This window comes from Plecotus auritus (assembly GCF_963455305.1).
Source record: "Plecotus auritus genome assembly, chromosome: 7".
Classification (NCBI taxonomy): domain Eukaryota; kingdom Metazoa; phylum Chordata; class Mammalia; order Chiroptera; family Vespertilionidae; genus Plecotus; species Plecotus auritus.
In genome coordinates, this window is record NC_137774.1 from 52,607,525 (window position 1) to 52,628,764 (window position 21,240).

The 21,240-nt window shown below is 55.7% G+C and overlaps 1 protein-coding gene across 3 annotated transcripts; it reads right to left on the minus strand.

Moving 5' to 3' along the window:
* Positions 1 to 873: 873 nt before the first annotated feature.
* On the minus strand, positions 874 to 19,905 carry TRPV2 (transient receptor potential cation channel subfamily V member 2). 3 transcript variants are annotated; one of them, XR_013961264.1, is made up of 16 exons: positions 19,658 to 19,790; positions 18,157 to 18,384; positions 16,006 to 16,139; positions 13,683 to 13,976; positions 12,815 to 13,113; positions 10,601 to 10,774; positions 10,138 to 10,293; positions 9,461 to 9,556; positions 8,572 to 8,642; positions 7,932 to 8,097; positions 5,560 to 5,626; positions 5,118 to 5,455; positions 3,858 to 3,985; positions 2,933 to 3,012; positions 1,451 to 1,638; positions 955 to 1,082 (listed from the first exon to the last, which is right to left on the minus strand). XR_013961264.1 is itself a non-coding variant. In XM_080681519.1 (15 exons), exons 2-15 carry the CDS (start codon positions 18,354 to 18,356, stop codon positions 988 to 990), a joined length of 2,298 nt encoding a protein of 765 aa, XP_080537645.1. In that variant the 5' UTR covers positions 18,357 to 18,384; positions 19,658 to 19,905; the 3' UTR covers positions 874 to 987. The 3 variants fall into 3 exon arrangements, 2 of the variants coding, with proteins under 2 accessions (XP_080537645.1, XP_080537646.1); XM_080681519.1 differs by lacking the exon at positions 1,451 to 1,638 and having other exon boundaries at positions 874 to 1,082; positions 19,658 to 19,905; XM_080681520.1 differs by lacking the exons at positions 1,451 to 1,638; positions 19,658 to 19,790 and having other exon boundaries at positions 874 to 1,082; positions 18,157 to 18,478.
* Between the last annotated feature and the right edge of the window lie 1,335 nt (positions 19,906 to 21,240).

A 21,240-nucleotide genomic window follows, 5' to 3' on the forward strand; every position in this document is an offset into this window, starting at 1 on the left:
CCCTGGACTGCAGCTTTTATCTGATTAACCTTTTCCCCTGAATTTCAAACCCCTTGCCTGTTTTCTCCTGAATTCCAAACCCTTTACCTACACTTTTCTTCTCCTTATAAAAAGGGTCGGCTTAATATGAGATGTAAGACAATCTTTTTAGGGTACATAACCCACTATCTTCTCAGATCACACCCATAAAGATGCAATCCTTGTCTCTACTTATTGGTTCTGATGGTGACAAGTAGCATGAACACAAACTTTTCCAGTTTCATTTCCAGAGATGGTCAAGTCAAAGGGTCAGACACACATGAGGTCCCTCAGCCTGCATGAAGAATTTGGAGAAAGTACTAAGGAGAACATGGGGGCAGCAGGGGTATGGAAGAGATGCCTGGAAATGCTTGGGCAAAACCGCAGAGTGCTGGGGATGCCATCTAGAGTACCTGTGCGCACAGGGAGCCTCTCAAGCCTTCAGAGCACAGAGGTATCACGTTTCTCTTGTGTCTTAGGAAGTCCCCTCTGCCTGCTCTGCACAGAACGGCTTGCAAGGGTATAAACTAAGCAGGAAGCCCAGTGGGGAGAGAAAGCAATACTCCAGAGTCTAAGCCGCGGCCCTCAAGGGCTTTGAGAGACATCTTGCAGGTGGCTTGGAGGTGTCTGGGGCTGGGAGAGGGAAGAGAGATGGCCGCGCTTGTGCATGCCCACTATCACACCTCTGCCAGAGCAGCGGGCCACCTGGCCAGTTCCCTGCACCAGGAAGAGAACCGCTCAAGGTTGGGGTGCAGCAGGTGAGGGTCTCCCGTGCCCAGGTGAGGCGGAAGCAGCCCAGCCCCAGACACGGCTCGTGCTCACAGTCATGCAGATGTCAACCAGCCGAGGAGCCGGAAACTCTGCTCAAATCTCTCTGGTGGGATTAGTCATGAGAAAATATTTATTTCTATTTGTTCCCTAGAAAAATTCCTTGGCTCTGTCCTGCCGGCCTCCTGCTGCATCTGGCCGTCAGTGGGACGTTAGGGGCTGGAGGGGCAGGTGGTCTTCCTCCAAGGCACCGTCCTTCCCGGGGCAGGCGGCCAGGGCAGGGCTCTCCCTGGTGCCTGTGAAAGGAAGGAGACACTGTGACTTGGCCCTTGTGGTGTGTACCCAGGAGGCAGGTGCTAGGGAAACAGCAGAAGGCCCCCCATGAAACCACATCTTGCCTGTGGATAGCAGGGGATCCTGAAGTCCCCAGCAGCCCCTCCCCGCCTCCCTCCTTCCACAAGCGTTTGCTGAACCCCTGCATCTGCCTGGGCTGGGCCTCCTCCCAGGAGACAGACTTTTTCATTAGAAACCAGGACACCGGAGACTCGCTGAAGAGCTGGAGGGAAGTGAGAGTTAGGCGCTCGGGGAGCTCAGAGGAGAGAGGGACCGCACCCACAGGGGCGGGGGCAGATTGGACACCCAGAGGAGCAGGAAGGAAGGGCACCTTCAGCAGAGAGAAGACCCAAGGCCAGCAAAGGCAAAGGACAGGAAGCACTGTAGACTGGACTGGCTGTCACGTGGAGAGAGCGTGGGGTGGGTAGACAACAGCTTTGGTCCTTGACCTCCACACTGAAAGGGTGGCCTTCCAGGCAGTGGAAGGCACTGTGTAGTGGGGCCATGTGTAGTTTTTTCCTACAAAGAGGAATTGGAGTGGGATAAACCTGGAGAGAAAGACTTGTCTGGAGGTCGAGGTGCAGGTTAAGCAGCCCCGCAGCAGCACAGAATCAGCAGGAATGAGGAGTGGGGCAGAGGGGCAAGTGCTGCCCCTGGGGTCTCCAGGTCACTTAGCATCAGATGGGGGAGGAGGGCAAAAAGCCGGCAAGGCCTCTCACCTGGTGAGGAGTGGGTGCAGCGACATGGGCCTGGTAGGGCCGCCCCGCCGCTGTTCCTGTTCGGGATGTCCAGGTGGAGGCCCCAGCAGGCACTGGGGTGTGAGGGTGGGGTATGGAATGCTTGGGGCAAGATGAGGAGCACGTTGACTTTTAGAATCTTGGCAATGACGTGATGGGGCAGCAGGACTCAGAATTAAGGACAAAGAGGGCAGACAGGAAACCCGCCGGGGTCAGGGACCCTGGACTTGGGAAGCCAGTTGGCTTTGAAGCAGGAGGATAGATGAGTCCCCTACATGGGGTCATAGGAGACGCAGGAGGCTGTCATGGGAGGGGTTGAGGCCAGAGGCACAAGCAAGTGGAGTCTTCTGAAAGAGGATGAGGACAGAGAGGAAGAGAGCTCACGGAAGATGAGATGGGAGCTACTGAAGGTTCCAGGAGACTGTGCTGTGAAGAGAGCTAATTCTCGGAAGAGGCCTCTGGGTGGGAGGAAAGAGTCACCCGTGGTGGGAAGCAGAGGGGGGACAGAGGGGCTCTCACACGCTGGAAAGGAGAGGACGCAGGCCCTGAGAGGCGGGACAGGCACAGAGGAACCGGCTGGAGGTGGGAAGAGGCTCGGTGCTTGGGTCATCAGGGCCGAGCAGGACAGAGCCAGTGGGGGCCAGAGAGATGCCACCTGTGCTATGGGGGGAGGGGCCCCCCTAACTGGTTCCCCTGCTGGGCTCCAGGCTCAGCCCTGGCACTTGAATGGGTAAAGCAGGCGGTAGGTTGGAGCCTGCAAGGAGGAGGGGACTGTGTGAAGAGGCGGGAGGTGAGCAGGTGAAGGCAGGTGAGGAGGTCGGGGTGCAGGCTGGGCTGCGAAAGCACTAATGGCCTGGAGGTTTTCCCAGGCCAGCCCGGCGGGGTGCGGGGGGGGCGCTCCACTTTCAGGGGGGCATTTATTCAAATGAGTGTAGCTCAGCAGTGGCCACAGCAGAGGTCCTGCCCCAGACTCTGCATAGCTATGTGGCCAAGCAGACACACATACAAGCACATACATGCAAACACATGCATGTGACCACACACATGGGAACACAGTCTCCCACACGGCTACTCACCAGGGTCACCTGGCCCTGCAGGCTCCTCGCGCACCGTGGGCAGCGTCTGCTCCCAGGCAGCCCAGTTCACTTCCTCCGACCTGCGGGGCAGAGCAGCTCTGAGCTGCGGAGCCAATGCACCTGCTGCGCCCCAGGAGGGGCCCTGGCCCTGGGTAGTGGGCTGAGCAGACATTCGGGGGACACAGGGACTGCCAGGAGGATGGGGTCTCTCTGCTCCTCTCCACAAGACACCAGCCACCACCAGCCCCCTGAGCCCTAGCAGCTGTGGCCACTGTCCTGAGCCAGGTGCCCGCGGGGAGGAACAGGCACCTGTCCCTGCAGGCGGTCCCCAGCGACCTGGGTTCCCAGAACATCCAGGGAAGGGTTTAGGACAGGTGTGCCTGTGTCCCCGCTGGGGCAGTGCGGCTGCGCGACCTGCCTGAGACTCGCTCTCTCCTTGCTTAACTCTTATCTCATAAAAGCGTGTTTCTGTCTGTGCATCTGTCACCAGTGGCCTCGCTCAGTGCCTGGGTCTCCCATGGGCATGGGAGAAATTGTTCTCTGTGAAAGGGTTGTGGCCCCTGGTCATGTGGGGAGTTGGGAGGGCAGGTCAGACCAGCCACAGCGAGGCTGGCGTGCTATAACCTGAGGGTCCCTCTGGCTTCTTGGCCTCTTAACTGTACCCGATTCCAGGCCAGAGAAGTAGGTCAGGGACCTTCAGTTTAAGCCACAGGGACAGGCAGATGGCCAGACAGGCAGAGCGACAGGCAGTGGCAGCCCCTGGCCTATGAGATCCAGCATCCCTGACCTCGCCTTCCCAGGGCAGGCTCAGTCCCCTGTCACTCCTAAGTCCTGCCTCTCCCAACCGCCGGCTCTTGGCAGCTGCCCCTGGCTTTCAGAGAGGTAAGGCCGGCCTTCACCAGCCCCCTCCCCTGCCCTCACTCACCTGAAGCACCAACGCTCATCCGGGCTACCATCTGGCTTGGTGCCAACCCTCAGCTTCACCCCTGTCGGCTGCTTCTTCCTCCTGCACCACCAGTAGCCATTCTCCATCTCCAGGACAGAGATGGCTTTCTGGGGACAAAGGACACATCAGACAGAGCAGCCAGGAAGATGTGCCATGCACTTTACAGTATAGGCCTAAGTGCACTGAGCACGCAGACTGGATCCAGCTCCAGTGTTGGATTACCTGCGTGGTGTCGGCCTCAACCCTGTGAACCTCAGTTTCCTCACTTACAGACCTGGTGGCTTAGGGGAAGTCTCCTTGTAGAGTGCTCAACAATTACTGGCTATCACATCATTACAGTTCCCAGAATTTCACACCAACAGGTACAGAAGTTCATCTGCTCTAACCCACTCATGTGCCTGCCCACTGATACACAAATTAGGTAGGGACAGAACTTTGCAGGTAAGGACACAGAGTCTCAGAGAAGACAGGGGCTTACCCAAGGTCAACAGTGAATTGGTAACACAGTCCAGCCTCCTGGGCAAGGCTCTCCCTACACAAACTGCCCAGACCTACACCCAGCCTTCCCAGGTCAAGGAGCAGCTTTGGCTTCCTCCACTGTAGGTGGTGCCTTATCAGCCCCAGCTGCAGGGACCTCTGATTGCACAGCCTGCCTGCCTCGCCCACCAAAACCATCCACTCAATATATGCTGAGCACAGGACAGGAGCTACATGAGGGCAGACTTTGTCTTGTTTTCTGCTATGCATTTAGAACCTAAAACCAGCCTTGGGCAAACTACAGCCCGCAGCCCGGATCCAGCTGTTCTATCCGGTTCTCTTGCTCTCCCCTCCGCTCCTTTACTTTGAATTTATATTAGTTCACACAAACACTCCATCCATGCTTTTGTTCCGGCCCTCCGGTCCAGTTTAAGAACCCATTGTGGCCCTCTAGTCAAAAAGTTTGCCCACCCCTGCCTAAAACTGTGCCTAGTCCCATAGTAGGCACTCAAGAAATACTTAATAATAATTTTGATGATGATAATAACTAACACATTGAGCACCTACTGTGTGTCAGGCACTGTTCTAAAGGCTTCAGATATATGAGCTTATTCGAGCCTTACAGCAACCCTTTGAAGGAAGTAGTGGATGATGGACACCCCAACCAAGGGAAGACCACCCAGGGCCCTGGATCTGCTCTGGGGCCAGCTGGGTCCTGCCCACTCAGAACTTGGGGAGGGAGAGGGGAGCCTCCAGTGGCACCTGCAGCTTCCAAATGCTCCAGCTGTCGGTGGTGACGCTGCTGACAGTCTCGTTCATGAGGGCGATGAGCATGTTGAGCAGCAGGATGTAGGTGAGCAGCACGTAGGCCAGCAGCAGCAGCAGCACAGCCCCGCGGAAGCGCAGCTGCTCCTGGAAGGCCAGCTCGCCCATGCCAATGGTGAACTTGAAGAGCTCCAAGGCGGTCTCCATGATGCCATGGTATGGGACCTCGCTGCCCTCCCCGTCCTCCTGTCCTGCCCCAGACCACGCTGCCTCTGTGGCATTCGAACTTGCAGGGACCCTGGAGTCCCGGACCTCCTGGCTCAGGCTCACCAAGGCTGCAGGAAGGTAGAATGGGGTCGTCAGCCTGTGGAGGCCAGCAGCAGACTTGGGGGTTTACAGGGCAGCAAGGGATGGGCAGAGGCCAGAGGGGAACCTTTACCTACAGCGAAGCCGAAAAGGAAGACTAAGTATACCAGGAGGAAGCGAAGCAGGTCCCGCAGAATAACCTAGAACACACGGACCCAGGAGCTGGGGTGGGTGGCTGGGCCACCAGACATGACCCCAGACCCCTGCATTGACCCTGAGCATGAGTTCCTATGTCCACACCACACACACACACAGGCCCTGTGGAGCTACACTGAGCAAATGGGTCTTTTAAAAATCTACATCAGATCATATAATTTTCCTGCTTAAAACCCTCCAGGGTAAAAAAATTAAACATAGAGTTACCATATGATTCAGCAATTCCACATCTGGGTATATACCCAAAAGAATTGGAAACAGGAACTCAAATAGATATTTGTACACATCAATGTGCATAGCAACATTATTCACAATACCAAAGGTGGAAACAACTCAGGTGTCCATTGATGAATGAAGGGATAAACAAAACATGGTATATCCATCCAATGGGACACTATTCAATCTTAAAAAGAAGGAAATTCTGCCCTGGCCTGCGTGTCTCCGTGATTAGAGTGTCGCCCCACGCACCGAAGGGTCATGGGTTCAATTCCCGGTCAAGGGCATGTACCTGGGTTGCAGGTTTGATCCCTGAGGCATCTACAGGAGACAACCAATCAATGTGTCTGTTTCACATCGATGTTTTTCTCTCTCCCGCCTCTCTTCCTCCCTTCCACTCCCTCTAAAAATCAATAGAAAAAAAATATCCTTGGATGAGGATTAACAAAACAACCAAAAAAAAGGAAGGAAATTCTGACACGTTAAAACATGATGAGCCTTGACAATACTATGCTCAGTGAAATAAGCCAGCGACAAAAGGACAGATACTGTGTGATTCCATTTCTATGTGATACCTAGAGCCATCAAATTCATAGAGACAGAAAGTAAGAATGTGGTTGCCATGGGCTGGGGAGGGCAACGGGTGCAGAGTTTCAGTGTGGGAAAATGAAAGTTCTGGAGATGATGGTGGTGATGGTTGCACAACAATGTGAATGTGCTTAATGCCACTGACTTGTACACTTAAAAAGGTTAAGCCCTAGCCAGCTTGGCTCAGTGGATAGAGCGTTGGCCTGTGAACCAAAGGGTTACGGGTTGGATTCCAATCAAGGGCATGTACCTCAGTGGGGTGCATATGGGAGGCAACCAATTGATGTGTCTCTCTCACATCGATGTTTCTCTCTCTGTGTCTCTTCCCCTCCCTTCCACTCTCTCTAAAAATCAATGGAAAAATATCGTGTGAGGATTAATAATAAAAAAAAGGTAAAAATGGTAAATTTTATGTATATTTTACCACAATTTAAAAATTTTTTAAATCCTCCTGGGCCTCCAGACCCCTTCCTATGGGCAACAACTCCCCCTCAACTTCATCTCCTTCACTCATCCCAGCTCCTCTCAAGCACTTCAACCTTGTTCTGACTCCTGGCCTTTTCCTTGCTGTTCTCTTTGTCTTGAATCTTCTTCCTTGAGTCTATGCTGAATCATTCTTTCAGGTCTCAGTCGCCATCTCTTCAGAGGGGTCTTGCAGACCACTCTATCTAAAGCCCTCTGCCCGGTCATTCTCCATCACACTGTCTTCTGTGTTCCCTTCATAGGAGTTAGCAGTCAGTAATCTTCTCATCTGTTTTCATAGGGCCTTCATTTCGTCAGCTTCAAAAGAGCATGGACTGCCCTAGCTGGTTTGGCTCAGTGGATAGAGCGTCAGCCTGCGGACTGAAGGGTCCCAGGTTCGATTCCAGTCAAGGGCATGTGCCTGGGTTGCGGACTTGATCCCCATTAAGGGACGTGCAGGAGGCAGCCAATCAATGATTCTCTCTCATCATTGATGTTTCTATCTCTCTTTCCCTCTCCCTTCCTCTCTGAAATCAATAAAGATATATTTTTTTTAAAAAAGAGCATGGACTTGTCTATTTTGTTAGTGAACAGAATAGTATATTCCTAACACTTAAAACAGGGCCTGGCCCATAGTATGGACTTCCTAAACATTTGTTTAATAAATAAATGAAGACACATCCACATGCCCAGATGTCCAGGCATATGAGCTTGTGTGCATAGTCTCTGCTCCTTCAGTGTGCAAGAATGCATTTGCTCCCGTGTGGACACTTGCAAACACACAAGTGCAGGTATTTGCTTGCGTAGGCAGAGCGCAGACCCTGGAGAGCAGGTATGTGCACACCCACACTCTTGCTGACATTCAGCAAGTGTAAGGGTACATGATGCACATACTCATGTTTTCCTCTGCCCAGGTGAGCTGTGGAAGAAGTCACCTGACTGCTGAGGCCAAAGGAGTCCCGCTGGAGTGTGATGTCCAGCCCTGCCCAGTCCGGTTGCAGCGGGGCCACCCCTGCCTCTCACCTTCTGGATCATGACGCTGTAGATGCCTGTGTACTGGAAGCCACGTGTATAGTAAAGCAGGTTCAGCCAGCCCAGCACCAGCGAGGACACAAGCAGAGGCAGGTACCACTCAATAGCCAGGAAGTGCAGCACCTGAGACAGCACCGTGAGTAGGGCCTGGACCAGGCTGAATGGGGACAGGCACAGGGTCAGCTTGCAGGCCACTTGACAAGACCCCCTTAGTCCCCACTGGCCAATGCCTCTGATGGGTGAGTTTTCCACCTGTCTGGGGCTAGACTCCATCAGGTCCTGACCTCCACCCCAAGCTAGTTAGTTAACCCCTGTGGGCCTCAGTTCCCTCCCCGGGAATATGAGGTAACAGTAACCACCTGACTCACAGAGCATTTGTGAGGATTCAATGAGACAAGACACAGAAAGAATTCAGGCTCCATCAGTGCACAGTGAGGGTCAGTAAATGCTTTACATGGATGGGAGCATAGGGAACCCCAAGCTGGACAGCTGGACTCATGAGTCTGGCCTCTGGTTCCAACCCCCTGGGACCCCCCCGGCCCTGGGTCCTCCCCTCTAAAGCCTGCTTGGTGCCCTCTGCCACACCACCTCTCCAGGGCCTGAGATGAAGGAGGAGTGAGGCCCCACATACAAGAGCAGTTCAAAGTAGCTGTCCAAGAACGAGATCCAGATGAACAGACGGCGCCTCCAGAAGTACCACAGCTGCAGGAGGAAGGATAGGCATGTGAAACTTGCTCTCCAGGCCACACACAGCCCTCCCACCCCCTGCCCCTGCCTTCTCACCATGTGGGAGTCTGCTGTGACTTTTCAGAGGAGCTCATGAATTTTGCTGATAGCTAAGAAAGGTTAGGACCCTGTTTCCAAAAAGTGCAGCCACCCACAGACACTGAGGCAATGCCAGGGCCTCCTGGTTCCGTGTGGATCCGAAACAAGAGCTCATGCACTGCTTATGGTAAGGGGGGAGCTCCCTGCCCTCCTTCTCCCTGCCTCAAGGCACCACCCTGGGCTCCAGCCGACCTGGAGTTGGTGCCCAGGTCCTGCCCACTCTGAGAGAGTCTCAGTGCCATGCCCAGCCTGTCTCCTGCGAACTTGCAGCATTTTCAAATGCAGAAGCCCTGCTGGGGGAGTTGGACTGAGCCCCACCTTTCTGTGCTCCCCAAGAGAGGAAGGCCCCAGTCCAGGGATCTAGGGGCTGGGGCTTCCAGCTCCATTTTCCGGGAGCAGAGCTGGCACTGGCAAGGAGTCATAGGAGCCATTTCCTATACCATGGGCAGTCTAGAACAGTGGACCACCAGTGGTCCATGAGGTCCGAAAGGTTGGCGACCCCTGCTCCAGAAAGCATAGTAGGAGGGTAGTCAGCCCCAGCAGGCGAGGCCTTCAACCGCCCAGAGGCAGTCAGGGTGGGACTGGTTCTGTTTCCCCATAAACGAAGGTACTGTGGTTACCTGGCTCTAAGGCTCCTTGCGGCCCCTGGGCAGGCTGGGAGCCATGTGGAGTGGGGGAGTGGAAGGAGCCCTCACCTGGCCCACCAGGAGGTAGCCGCCCCCAAGCAGGATCAAGATGTGGCCCAGTAGCTGCAGGGAGTTTCTCACTGTCCCTTTCATGGGGAGGAAGGCCTGTGAGGAGACACTCAGGTTAGGCCCTAGGGTCCCCTCCCAATGGCCCACCCTCCGAGCATCAGAGCTGAGGGCCTATTTTGAGCCTGAGGTGTGGAGAGGCCCCTTGGAGCAGCAGAGGGAACCTGGGCTCCAGGCAGGCCCGCTGGATTCTAGTCCACCATACGGAGCAGTTGTGAGGAGGGGATAAGAAGCCAGGCTGCCTGGTTCAGATCCCATCTCCACACTTACAGCCTGTGTGAGCCTGGATGAGTTACCCTCTGTCCCTCCCTCCCCTCCACTGTAAGTGGGGACAATAGTTCATCTCAGATGGTTGTTGTGAAACTGAATTAAAGTGAATACAAGTCTATCACTTAGACTCTTGTCTCACATGCGGTGAGTGTTAACTCCTGTGGAGCTGGCATCCCACTGGCCCGCCTGGAAAGCCTGAGATCACTCAACAGTCAAATCCTCAGCACAGCAGCATTCGCAGGATGCAGGCGGGGTTGGGGGGGTGGGCGTGGGGATCCTTCTCCCAGCTTCTTCCAGGGCTATTTCCAGGAGCCTCCCCAGGGTATGCCCCCGCCCCTCCCCAGCCTTGCCTTTTCCAGGGCAGGCTCGCAGTAGACAACAGCGGTGAAGATGAGCATGTAGATCAAGAAACACAGGAAGTTGAAGAAGAACCTGGGCATGAGCAGGTCCCATTTCGCCTGCAGCAGTTTGTTCAGCGGCTCCAAAACCACCATTTGGTGTCGGTTCTGGGGTGGGAATGTGAGCGCCCAGGCCATTCAGCAGGAGTACACAGGGGCCCACTCATGGGCTCAGTTCAAGGGCTGAGGAATGGAGAGGAGAGGATGGGGAGCCCCGAGTGACCCCTCCCACCTGCCTCCACCCCACCCTCCTGACTAGGGAGTGGCCGAGGGCCTCTCCTGTCCAGAGCAGGTGGGACTGGCGTGTGGGATGAGTGTGGGGTCAGGAACCCACTGGCACAGAATAGGGCAGGCGAGGGCCAGCAGACAGCCCGGGTCAGGAGCTTGCAGGGAGCTCTCTGCAGGGCGGGCTCACCGGGCTCCTGCAGTGAAAGGTGATGATCTCCAGCACCGAGTTCTCCTCCCAGCTGTCCACAGAGGCCAGGTCATACAGTGACACCCGGACCGGCCCGTAGCACCACTCAGTGAACTTCCGGGAAAGGCACTGGTATGGTCCCGAGAACTCTCGCTGCAGGATGTGTCTGAAAATCTGCAGGGCGGGTCACATGAGCTTGGCCCTTTTGGCCACCTCCCAGCATGCCTGGGAGTCTGGGAAGTACTCTGTCTGCAGAACTGCTGCTGGCGTGCACACACCCTGTACACATAGGTCCTTGTATGTATAAACGCTCAGAAAGGGTCCCTAACCAGAACAGGTTAAGATACAATTTGGTGTCCTGGCTGGTGTGCTCAGTGGTAGAGCATCGGCCCATGTACCAAAGGGTCTCAGATTCGATTCCCAGTCAAGGGCATGTACCTGGGTTGCAGGTTTGATCCCTACCCCTGATCAGGGTGTGTGGGAGGCAACCAATCAGTGTGTCTCTCCCACATTGATGTTTCTCTCTCTCTCTCTCTCTCTCTCTCTCTCTCTCTCTCTCTCTCTCTCTCCCCCTTCCCCCTCCCTCTCCCTTCCACTCTTGCTAAAAATCAATAGGGGGAAAATCCTCACTCCTCTGGTGAGGATAAAAAAAAAAAGAGAGAAATAATTTGGTTTCACAAATGAGAAATGGGAGAAAGGAAGGGGCAGATGGGGGAGCAGCATCTATAGGCCACACAGCACCACACAGCCATGCCTCCAGGCAACAAAGGGAGATTCCCACACCCAGAGTCTGGAGGGCAGAAATAAAATAGCAAAAGTTCTACTCATGTTTACTTCTATCTCAGCCTTTAAAAGTGCCTGTGTTCTAAGCTCTCTCAGGGCTTTGTAAGCTACATGGTGTCAGCCATGAAGCCAGCCCTGACAATAGTGAGAACTGGTAAGCATTTTGGAAAAAAGGTAGAGCTGGATTGTGTTTACTCTTTATACCAAAATGACTTCAAAGTTGTAGGCATAGCCCTAGCTAGTTTGGCTCGGTGGATAGAGCGTCGACCTGAGGACTGAAGGGTCCTGGGTTCGAGTCCAGTCAAAGGCACTTAAAAAAAAAAGTTGTAGGCATTGAAAGTGAAACTGCAGCACTAGCTGGTTTGGCTCAATGGATATAGCGTTGGACTGGGGACTGAAGGGTTCCAGGTTCAATTCCGGTCAAGGGCACATGCATGGGTTTCGGGCTTGATCCCCAGTGTGGGACGTGCACGAGGCAGCCAATCAATGATTCTCTCTCACCAATGATGTTTCCATCTCTCTCTCTTCTCTGAAATCAATAAAAATATTTTTTAAAAAAGAAAGTGAAACTGCGAAAGTCTGGGAGAAAATAAGGATGTGGAATACACACACACAAGGTTATAGATAACATGACCTTGCCGGAGGATTAAGTAATAGCAAAACTCTAAAGGAAAGGACAATTACAACCTGTAAAGTTAGAAATGTGACAATTCTGTGTGGCAAAGCACCATAAAAAATTTTTAATGTTGAGCTGGGAGAAAATTTTGCAACTGTGAGAGTAAATAAAATGCTAATTGTTCAGTATAAAGGACACTTACCAACCCAGGTGAAGAAAACCCGAGAGCAAGTCTAATGGCAGAATAGGCGAGGACATGAATATATTGTCTCCTAATCAAGAAACCCAAATGACTTTTTTGTTGTTGTTGTTAATCCTCACCTGAGTATAGTTTTCCATTTATTTTTAGAGAGAATGGAAGGGAGGGGGAGAGACACAGAGAGAGAAACATTGATGTAAGCGACATACATTGGGTGGAGGATGGAGCCTGTAACCGAGGTACATGCCCTTGCACTGGAATAGAACCCAGTACCCTCAGGCCATGGGCTGACACTCTTATCCACTGAGCCAAACCAGCTAGGGCCCAAATGACTTTTTTAAAAATTGTCTGTGATTTATTGAAGCCAATGTCAGCCCAATAAATTCAATAAAAACTAAAAATAAAATGGGGAAAATCCCTGTGCTTTATAATGTGATGTATTAGTTCAGTAGTTAGATACAGTTTCTCAATAAACACACATGTCAGAGGTGCATGCTGAAAATGTTCTTGTGAGTAGGAGTGTTCAGTTGAAAAGTGGGGAAACCATTGCTTTCCACCATCTCCTCAGGCTCTTTCTGCTTCCTGGGCAGGTGGGGTAGGGGGACCAGCCGCTCACCTCCATTTTGCCCTCCTGGGCAGCCAGCTTCAGGGGTGTAAGGCCCCTCAGGTTGGGGATGTCCTCGAGCTGCAGCGAGGGGCAGAGGCTGGCCCCAGCCTGGAGGAGCCTGTCGTACATGTGGGTCACCAGAGCGCTGTTCTCAGGTGAGTTGTCTGCGATCATCACCAGTGCGTGCAGGACCGTGTTGCCCAGTGAGTCGGCAGCCTGCAGGCTGGCAGGCTGGTGCTGGTTCTCCAGGAGGTAGGCCACCACATCCCACTGATTGGTGCATGCCGCCAGCGAGAGGGGTAGCTCACCTGGGGGCCCAGGGGCAGCGCTCACCACCTACTCTTCACACTCCCTGGGCAGAGGCCAGGCCTTGTGGAGGCTGGTCAGGCACCCGGGGGAAAGGATGGAGCACTGCCCCGAGGTCCCGGCCACACCGTGCCTTCTGTGAGCACTGGTGACGGCAGCCGTGTCGGTTCTGACACATGGAGAGGGGACCAACTGCTACCACCTAAGGGAACAGCATGGGACCAGCCACCAGGGTCCCCATCTTCCCTGCCTCTTCCTCTCCTTCAGCAGCACCCAGGCCCACTGCTGCCTGACGTAGATGCCCTTTAGCCAGGCCCTGTCTGGTTGACTCCGGCCACATGCCAGTTCTAGCAGCCATCCCCAGCCCTGGCCCAGCTGGAGGATGTGGGCAGCCTCTTTGGCCAGACAAGGATAAACATCTCTTAAGACAAACTGCTCTGTGCAGCCTGGTGGTTGGAAGCATGGGCCTCCAGGTTAGATAGAGCAGGTTTTAAGGGCCAGCTCTACCACCCATTAACCATGTGCCACCCCGCTCCGCCCACCAGGCCTCACTTGAATCAAGACTCCTCACCAAAATAAAAACAAGTGGCTTGGCTTTTCTTCTGGAAGAAGCGGCCGCAGGCCCGGGCTTGCACGTCAGCACCGTTCTCCACCAGGAGCCTCACGCACTGCAGGCTCCTCTTCTCAATGGCGATGTGCAGGGCGCTGTGGCCTCGGTAGTACTCATCTGTGCACTGGGCGTTGACCAGAGGCCTGGGGTTGCCCGAGTCCCGGTCGATCTGCAGCAGCGGCAGGATGCAGGCATTGGCTCCATCCCGAAGGTTCAGCACGGCCTTCATCAGGCACGTCTTCCCAGTGGAGCCCTCTGTGGGAGGAGGGGAGGGCAAGGGGCACGAGGGTGCTCAGACCTGGAGCAGCTGGGCCCAGTGCCAAAATGCTCCTTGGGAGGACAGATGCCACACGTGACTGGGGGGAGCACAGCCATTGTGCAGGGTATTATGGCTCCGGGGACTACCATTTCTGCCCTAGAAATTGTTTCAGACATAATTTGTCACACGTGCAACGTTGTCTATGCAATAACATTGGCACAGCGCTTGTTAAGTGGCTTCCCCGCTTAATGGCTCTGTCTCGTCAGTCAGGTCACTTGGCCTCTCTCAAGCTCAGTTTTCCTGCAAAGTGGGAATGTTCCCAGGTTATTATAAGGATCAAATGGAATTATATGCAAAATGCTTAGCACACAGAGGGTCTGGCACACTATGTGGAGGCCGAAAACTACAAACAACCTAAACAACCATCAGTAAGAAATGAGTTAATGAGATTACGCTACAGCTACGAAATGGAAAACTCTGCAGTTGTAAAGTGGCTAAGTCAGAGGTATATATACTGAAATGGAAAGTGCTACAAGATGTAGTAAGCAGTGGGGAAGCACATTACAAACGAGTGTATATACATGACCTCATACATGTAAGTATACACCTAATATTTTAAAAATATGTTTTTATTGATTTTTTTAGAGAGAGAGAGGAAGGGAAAGAGAGAGGGAGAGAGACAAACATTGATTGTCTGCCTCCTGCACACCCTGGGGATCAAGCCCACAACCCTGGCATGTGCCCTGACTGGGAATCGAACCTGTGAACTCTCAGTGCACGGGACGACTTCAACCAACTGAGCCCCATCAGCCAGGGCCACATAACCTATTTAAACAGTTTGAAAAGATGTATCCCAAACCATCAACAGGGGTCCAGGACGACAGACATTTTACCCCCAGCTTTATACATTTCATTGCTATTTTAATCTTCTAGAACACTCAAGTTATCTTTCTAATTAGCCCCAAATAATAAAGATATTTAGATTTGGGATAAAGAATGCTCTGAGATGGGTGAAGTATATGATATGTGTATTATTTATATACATAAAAGCCTAATATGCAAATTGTCCCCGAGGAAGTTCGACCGGAGACCAATCGCTCACTATGATGTGTGCTGACCACCAGGGGGCAGCGCAAAACAAAGTAAGGCCCCAGCCAGCAGCTGGCAGCCAGGAAAGGGAGGCCCTGGCCAGCAGCCGGAAGGTCCCAATCGGCCCTGATCTCTGGCCAGGCCTAGGGATCCTACCTGTGCACAAATTTCATGCCCCAGGCCTCTAGTCCTATATAATAAAACGCTAATATGCAAATCGACCAAACAGCAGAACAACTGGTCACTATGATGCACACTGACCACCAGGGGGCTCAACGCAGGAGCTGCCCCCTGGTGGTCAGTGTGCTCCCACAGGGGGAGCGCCACTCAGCCAGAAGCCAGGCTCACAGTTGGCCAGCGCAGCAGTGGTGGCATGAGCCTCTCCCACCTCCGCTGCAGGCAGGTGGTAAGGAGTGAGGAGTCCCAGACAGCGATCCCCCAAGGGGTCCTGGACTGCAAGAGGGCACAGGCAGGGCTGAGGGACAACCAACCCCCCCCCCCCAGTGCACGAATCTCATGCACCGGGCCTCTAGTATCTCAATAATGCTGTTATTTAAAAAGATCAAAGAAAGAAGGAAATAAAGAAAGGCAGACAGGCAGGAAGGAAAAGAAAGAAAGGGAAGGAAGGAAGGAGGGGAAAGAGAGAGAAAGGAAGCATTGAGGATGCCCACAAGTACCCATGCGGCCGGGTGCCAGTGGGGTGGTGGGAAGTGGTCGGCACAGCCATGACCGGGAGGTAAGTGGGAGTCCTTGGCTCTGTCAGCAGGGCCCCCTGCAGCCATTCCAGCAGGAGGGTCTGCTGCTAAGAACATTCCCCCTTAAACAAAAAAAAAAAAAGGAAAAGAAAACCCCCACCCCTTGTCTTCTCCTGACCATGGTCAAGACCCTCCAGCCAGCACAGCCAAGGACACGGGGCTCTGCGAAGGGCAGGCCTACCTGTGTACTCCGAGTCGGTGAGGTATTTGCTGGTGGCGCGCAGGTACTCCAGTAGCCCCGCCAGGTCCTGGGGGACACCCTGGGCAACCGCGCTGAAGAGCCTGTCCCGGTCAAAGCGGTTTGGATCCAGCTGGCTGCGGGAATGTGGTTTGTGACTGACGCTGTGGAAGAGCCACGCCCCCAGAAAGCGCTTATCCCAGGGAGCCCTTTCAGGAAGCCCTGTGAGCACTGCATGCCGGGAGCCTATGGAGCCTCCTTCTCAGAGCAAAGCGGGAGACCCCAGAGCTCAGAGCTCAGGAGCGGGGGTGGAGGCTGCCTGGAGAGGGAGGAACAGGACCCATGTCGGTGGCTCCAGGCATCACAGCTATTCCCCAGCATCGGTCCTTGTCGTTTGCAAGGTGCCTTGATGATCTCTCCACAGGCTCACTATCCCACAGGCTGGGTCTCAGCATAGGGACTTGCCCTGGACCCTGAGCCAGAGTCAGTTCAGGTCAGGGCTGCAGAAGTGCCCGCTGACCGTCAGGGGTTGTGTGCCTCGCTGGCCTTGACAAAGGGGTCAAGGAAAGCCCCTCATCCTCTCAGAAACCACGTTTGGACAAGTAATGCAGTATCTGCACTCACTTCAGCCTGGGGGTCAGGAATCACTACTTTCTCTGTTAGACAAACAAGGCAATAAAGTAACTTCCCCAGTCACATGATGCAGAACCCAGGGCTCCCACAGAGCCTGTCTAACTAACTCCAGCCCCTGAGTCCCAGCCCCAGAGAGATTCTAGGCTGGCAGACAGCGGTTTCTCAGAGACACATGGGCCCAGCACCGAAGCCGAGCAGATGCTCACTGAGTCTTACTGAGAAGCCACACTTCCGGGAAAGGCCCAGGAAGGGGCCTTATAATTCTTCAGAATCTCGCAGTGTCCGGTGACAGGGAAGGGAAGGAGTGTCCCTCCTGGACTCCTTCACAGAGACAAGCTTATCCTTGGGGCCCCTGACCTTGACCAGCAGATAGGAAGGGACAGACAAAGGGGACTATTACACGTTGGGGACCCTCATGTCCTAGCTTCACAACTCCCATAGAATGGGCCAACCAAGTAAGTGATGGTTGGCGACTGATGAGTGAGGGGATTGTTGGGATCAGTTGTATTTTAAGTCATGTCCACATGACTGAGAGGGCCGGACCCGCCTCCTCCACACCCAGAAGCTGCACATCTGCCTCGCCTGGCCAGACACACCATCATCTGCCCGCAGACCACATGGCCACAACATGACCAAGGGCTCTGCAACTGACTAGGGCCCTGTGGGGAGTCTAGACAGGGGAAGTGTCTATTCGGACAAAGTACTTCCTTTCTCAGGGTGACATCACAGTCTTATGGTAGGAAGCCCCTCAGGGGCACAGATTGAGATACCAAAGGGTGTCAAGGGGCCCATTCTCCCTGTCCGGCTGGCTACCCAGCTCCCAACAGCCTCGTGCGCAGCCTCTCCTGTCTTGGTCTGCATTTGATTGTGGGCCTCCAGCACAAGCAGCATGGGGGCTCTGGGCTGGGAGGCCAAGGCTGGAGGCCACGTCCCAGACATGAGGAGGAAGGAAGGGCCAGAGTCTCCTGGTCAGAACTTGTATGTCAGACCTCACACTGGGGGGGTGCCAGGTGCACCCCCCCCCTCCCCACGGGGCTAGAAGAGTCACTCCTGGCAGGTATGGTCTCACACAGTCTGAACTGATATAGATCACAGGAAACACAAAGTGAAGGTGCTCCCAGCAGAAGCCTGCCATCCACAATCTCAGAGTCCACATCCCTTGGTTGACAGGCTTAGCCTTGGTGCAGAATCGTCTTTGAGTCTCTCCTTGGACTGGAGTGTCTGTCATAGGGACCATGACAGGGTGGGGGCCAGGCATAAACTGGGGGATGCAAGGGTCAGTTGAGCACTTGGAGCTGGAAGAGTATGTCCCTTTGAAGAAGAGCATGACCTCAGAAGGCAGAAGGCCAAGAATAGAGAAGGTTCTGGAAGGGGCAATCCCAGAGAGCAGAGCAGAGGTCAGCCTGCCGGGCCAGGAGCTACCCCAGTCAGACTGAGGACCCCGCAGGTTGTGGGGAAGGGGCACCCAGTGCTCTGCTGGAAGTGAGGGACCCCGAGCTGCACCCCCATTTGCTGCCTTACCTGGCACCAGCTCCCTTTCTGTAGTTGAGGTTCACTTTGATCTGAGGGGAGAAGTTCCGGTCCTCGCCCACATATGGTGACTCCATGGGGGGCAGCACATCCCCAAGGCCCCGCTTTCCTTTGTCCACATCAGCTCCATCCTCTCGGCCTCCATCATAGGTCTCCAGCCTAAAAGGAGGGGGGCCGGAGGCGGAAGCCATCCTGGCGGTAGAGGCCCAGGGGGAACCTCTGTGGAGAGAGATATCAGAGGCCCCGCCTGCCTCCACCCAGGGAGGGGTAGGCGGTCTGGCTGGGCTGCAGACAGAGGGGTTTAGAAGCTAAGTAGGAGCCACCCACTGTGTGGGGAGCAGCCCACATGGATGGGGGTGGGGCTGCGAAGAAGGAAGGAGGCCACGGGTGAGGAGAGGAAGGGAGGTTCTGGTGTGAGGATGGCGGTGTGCTGAGAGCGGGGAACAGGACCCAACAGGCCTGCCTCTTTGACGCTGTCCCATGAGAAGGGGCCTTGGTCGTCCCTGACTTTTCCTCCAGGACTTCCTGATGTTGAGAAGCCACAGCCCCTGGCCTGGCGGTAGCAAGTGTTCGCAACACCAGCACAACCCTTTCTCTACACACATTCTGTCCAGCGGCTGATCCTCACCGCAGATAAGTGCAGTAGCGGGGTGGGGCAGGGCGCTCATCTCTCACCACCGAAGGGCACTTGCGGGGGGCGGGGGGCCTTTGGAAACCCTGCATCTGCTGCCAGAACAGCTGCAGCTCAAAAGGGGAAGTGACTTCCCCAAGGTCGCTAGCTGTGGCCGAGCCTGGCTACCCCACCTCCCCCCTGACGCTCCTCTTCCGTCCCCAGCGGGCCGCCTGACCCCTCTGAAGGCACCGGGCGCCCCTCTCTGCGCCGCAGGCTCTCGGGGCTCCAGAAAGGGGAGACCCTCAGGCTGCCCAGCGCCCTCGGCCGGCAGCCCTGCCCGCCCTGGGCCGAAGCTCTGCTGCCAGCGCCGCGCCCCCGGGACTGAGCCCCAGCCGCCTGCAGGGCCGGCGTGCCCACAGGAGGTCAGGGGGCTGGGAGCAGAGGCGCAGATGGGAAGAGGAGGGGACCTGAGAGGGGGCAAAGGTCCAGCGCCGGGGCCTCTCCCTCCAGCTCCGGCTCCCACAGAAACGGGGTGGGGGAGGGGGTGCGGGGACCTGACTGGATGCCTCAACATGCAGTTCTGACGCACAATCTTTCTGCCCACCCTGGGGTGCTTCTGGGGATAGACCCATTCAGCCTGGCCTATATCCCCACCCCGCCCCACCACTCCCAACCTCCGCAGCAACAGTTGAGGTCCAGCCTCGCCCCCGCCGGAGCCCCCCTGGCCCCCGCAGGAAAGGCAGGAGTCTCGCAGTCCAGACGGAAGGAGCGGGCCCAGTAGAGCCCCACTCGGGCCTGGAGAAGCGAGAAGCCCACTCGGGGACCCCGTCCCATCATTCACTGTCAGGCTTGGGGACCCCGCCATTGCCCTCGACTTACCCCGCAGGCTGAGCGGAGGCTGCAGGGCGCGGGCGGCGGAGGAAGTGAAGCCGGAGGCTGACAGCCGGGCGGGCGCGGCACCCCTAGCTCGGGCTGCAGCCGGCGGGGGCTCCCGGGGTCCCGCACCCTCAGCCTGCGCGCTCTCCGCAAGGTGGGAGCGGGGATGCACTCTCCTGTCAGGGCCGGGGGACATCAGGGACTGACCAGCTGGACCACTGGCCACACCTCGTGAGGACACGCCCTGCTCCCCGCCCCCCCCCCCCCCCGCTGCCTCGGCACTGCGGGCGGCGTGGAACCAGCAGGGGCAGCCCTCGAGGGTGGGGAGCCTTGCCCCACTACACTGGCACCTCCCCTCCCCTTCCTCGCCACGGGCCTCCTGACAGCCGTGTGGCTCCGACTACCAACTGGCTGACTGACCCATCACAGGACAGAGAGCTGATGTGGATGGCCCCAGGGGAAGGAGAAGCAGGAGAGGGGGAGGGGGAGAGGGGGAAGGGGAGAGGGGGAGGGAAAAAGGGGGGAGAGGGGGAGAAGAGGGGGAGGGGGAAGGGGGAGAGAGGGGGAGAAGAGGGGGAGGAGGAAGGGGGAGAGGGAGAGAGGAGAGGGGAATAGGGAGAGGGGGAGAGGAGGAGAGGGAGAGGGAGAGAGGAGAGGGAGAGGGAGAAGGGGAGAGGGGACAGGGGGAGAGGGGGAGGGGAGGGGGAGGGGGAGAGAGGGAGAGACAGGGAGAGGAGAGGGAGAGAGGGAGAGAGGAGAGGAAGAGGAAGAGGAGAGGCTCAGCCTAGCCCCAGGGAATTCACCCCACCCACCCACCCAACAGTTTGAAGGGACTTTCCCACCTCCTGGGGCCTCCTCCCTAACCCCCAGCCTGGGGCCCAGGGGACTCCGGGACTTCCAGCTGTGGGGTGGGGTGGGGGTGGGGGGAGGCTGGCTGTACTGCCCTGGTCTGGACTCAACCTTGGATGCTTGGGGACACAACCACTATCCAAGTAGCCCTAGGATGCCTCTCTCTCCCTCACCCCCCCAACCCCCCCCCCCCCCACACACACACACACAGAGCAAATGTACCAAATTTATCTCTGTGTCTGGTCCAAGCCACTATCATCACTCCCCTGGGAGACTGCAGCCACCTCCACACTGGTCTCCCCACTTCACTCCTGCCCCACTCTCACCCTCATAATCCATTCTCCTTACAGCAACTGGAGCATCTTCCAAAAATAAAACCAGATCACCCCACTCCCCAGCTTAACTCCCCACCCCAACCAATAAAACGCATCATCCACACACAGTCCTGCTTCCCCTCTCCCTCTCCCCCTCCCCCTTATCCCCTCCCTCCTCCCCCCTCCCCCTCTCCCCCTCTCCTTGCTTCTCCTTCTCCTGGGGACATCCACATCAGCTCTCTGTCCTGCGATGGGTCAGCCAGTTGGTAGTCGGAGCCACACGGCTGTCAGGAGGAAGGGGAAAGGAGGTGCCAGTGTAGTGGGGCAAGGCTCCCCACCCTCGAGGGCTACCCCTGCTGGTTCCCATCACCCCTCCTTGGTCTCTCATTGCACCCTTGTTACACTCTAGACCTTTGCTGTCAA